Below are 2500 nucleotides of genomic sequence, written 5' to 3'. Positions count from 1 at the left end.
TTTTTCTCTCCCTTTCCCCGCCGCTGCAGCGGTAGCGATCTCGTCTAGCAATCTTGCTGACCCGCGCTCAAATCCCTCGCCGCCAGTGGATGGCAACCCCGGCCATTCCTTGCACACAGGGGGTCATTTAGAAGCAAAATGAAGCAGACAGTATGTCACACCAAGAATACCCATTGTAACAAATGGAATCAAACCCTCATTCTCTTTCTCTCTCTCCTCTTTTTCTTTCTCTGCCTTTTTCTCCCCCTCTTCTTCTCGCTCAAAATCTCTCCTTTACTCCTCCTTTCTTTCTCTTTCTCTCTCTCTTTCTTCCCTCGCCCTCTCTATCTTTCTCTCTCTTCCCCTTCCCTTTCTCTCTTACTTACGCATTTCTCCTTTATTTCCATTTTATGCGAACACCACGTTTCATGTTGCAATTTATTTTTTCTTGTTCTTATTTACCTGTCTTATTCACGCATCATTACTTTTTCTTAATTCTTTTTCGTAATAACAATATATAAAAGGAGGCATTTTTTTATTTTTTATTAAGATTACGTTTCCTTTTTTTTTGGTAAAAACATTGTAAAACAGGAGGTATTTTCTTGTCAAATTAAGCAGCATTACGTTTCTTACGATATTTTTTTTTTACTGGTAATAACAATTGTGAAATTAGAAGGAAGTGATAAATTTCGTATTAGTTAAAATGTTCTTATAACTGTTTCGACTCTAAAAAAAAAAGAAAAAAAATCTCCGTTATGATGAAAATATTATTTTTTCATGAATATAATAAATTTAATTGAAAAAAAATTAGAAATATCAAAACGCTGATATAAAACGAAACATGAAAAAAGTGAAATTAACAAGTTATTTATTAAAAAAAAAACTGACATATAAAAACATGGATAAAAAGACTTACCGCAGTGGTCTCGTGTTTACAGTAATTCATGTAAAAAAAAAAAGAAAACTTTTTCTTACAAAACCTGTATCGTACGTTTTGTCTCCTCTTTATTCTTTTTCTATATGGAGAGAAAGTTAGTTTATATATGACCAATAGGATCGCGTGAGTTGTATTAACGATATCATGTCACAGAAATTAAGAATTTATTATGCTTGTATGAATGTTTCATTTGTCCTACGTTTTTCTGTTTTTAATATTTTAGGATTTTTTTTATTTTATTTTAATTCTATTTTATTTATAGACTATGTGCCCCATGCAATATATTTCAGTGTTTTATATGCAGTTTTTTTGTCTTGTCAATTTCCATATTCTGTTCTCTGCGCAAGTTTCAGGGAAAAAGAAAAATGGTGATTATACTGAAATCTTTCATTTCATTAATTCGACTTTTGAATAGTCGAAATAGAGCTACTTGGTAATGATGTGTGAATATGAACTAATTGGAATGAAGGGATGAATAGACAGATAGATAGGTAGATTGACGGATGGATGGATTGACATTATATATGTGTATATATACATATGTACATATATATATATATATATATATATATATATATATATATATATATATATATATACAGAGAGAGAGAGAGAATGATAAAGACAGAGAAGGAAAGAGAGACATAGATGAAGAGAGAGTAATCTCGTGGATCAAGTTAGAATAATGCATTCGAAAGGACATTTTCACATGGAACTTGTTGCATGCTGCACCGCTCACCCCCGCGCCCCGTGTTTCACCAACTCTGACTATTTAAACGACACGCACTAGCTTTCTCTTACAGTCCAGCCTTGAACCTCAATCAACAGAGATGAAGACTTTTTTAATCGGTGAGTTGATACATATATTCTGAATGGAAACCATGGTATCTGGATTAATTCGGTTTGCTGAAGACTGGCTTCATCTTATCTACGCCAGGTACTGAACGTTAATGGTGATCATTATGTTCTAGTGTTCGTAGCAGCATCAGCAGCAGCCCAGCAGGTCCCGGATGTGTCCGTGCGACTCGCTGGCGATGGCTTCTTCCGCCGAGGAACCGCAGCCGTCTCGAGCTCACCCTCCGCGGGGTTTCAGCCGAGGGCGAGCCTCCCGGCCGACGGCGGGCAGCAGGCCAGTCCCGCCGCTTCAGGAGGCGGCCGATCTGGCTCGCCGAGCGGCAGCAGTGCCTCTGGTGCTACGTCGAGCGGCAGCAGGTTTCGGTCGGGCTCCGCCATCGGACGTCAGGCTGACGTAGGCGACGTTGACGAAGCCGTGGACGGCGTGTTCGAGCCCCTCAACCTCCCGGCCTCGGCCTCTAGCCTGCTGGGGAGCATCTCCACCGCCTTCTCCTGCGACGACCTCCCCTACGGCTACTACGCCGACCGCGACAACGCCTGTCGCGTCTACCACGTGTGCTACCCGGCGCTCTTCGGCGACGGCGACAGCGTCACGTACCAGTACAGGTGAGGCGCCGTCGGGAAGCTCCATGGAGAGCGGCAGACGCAAAAAGTGCGATGGAGAGCAGAGCTTATTCGTAGTGTGGAATGTCTTTTTGTATAGTTGAGTGTGCTTATGCATATACTGCA

At 40.8% G+C, this 2500-nt stretch overlaps 1 protein-coding gene across 1 annotated transcript in view; it reads left to right on the top strand.

The window, feature by feature from the left end:
* Positions 1-877: 877 nt before the first annotated feature.
* LOC119568248 (putative per-hexamer repeat protein 5) overlaps positions 878-2500 on the top strand; it is an 8198-nt gene continuing 6575 nt past the window's right edge. The window contains exons 1-3 of the mRNA XM_037916705.1: positions 878-916; positions 1720-1765; positions 1888-2377. Of these exons, the coding sequence (XP_037772633.1) occupies positions 878-916; positions 1720-1765; positions 1888-2377 (575 nt within the window). The remainder of the gene's footprint in view (positions 917-1719; positions 1766-1887; positions 2378-2500) is intronic.

The sequence above is a fragment of the Penaeus monodon genome, chromosome 43 (assembly GCF_015228065.2).
Source record: "Penaeus monodon isolate SGIC_2016 chromosome 43, NSTDA_Pmon_1, whole genome shotgun sequence".
Lineage (NCBI taxonomy): Eukaryota > Metazoa > Arthropoda > Malacostraca > Decapoda > Penaeidae > Penaeus > Penaeus monodon.
The sequence above is the reverse complement of the archived record's forward strand: the minus strand, read 5'-3'. Positions and strand labels throughout refer to the sequence as shown.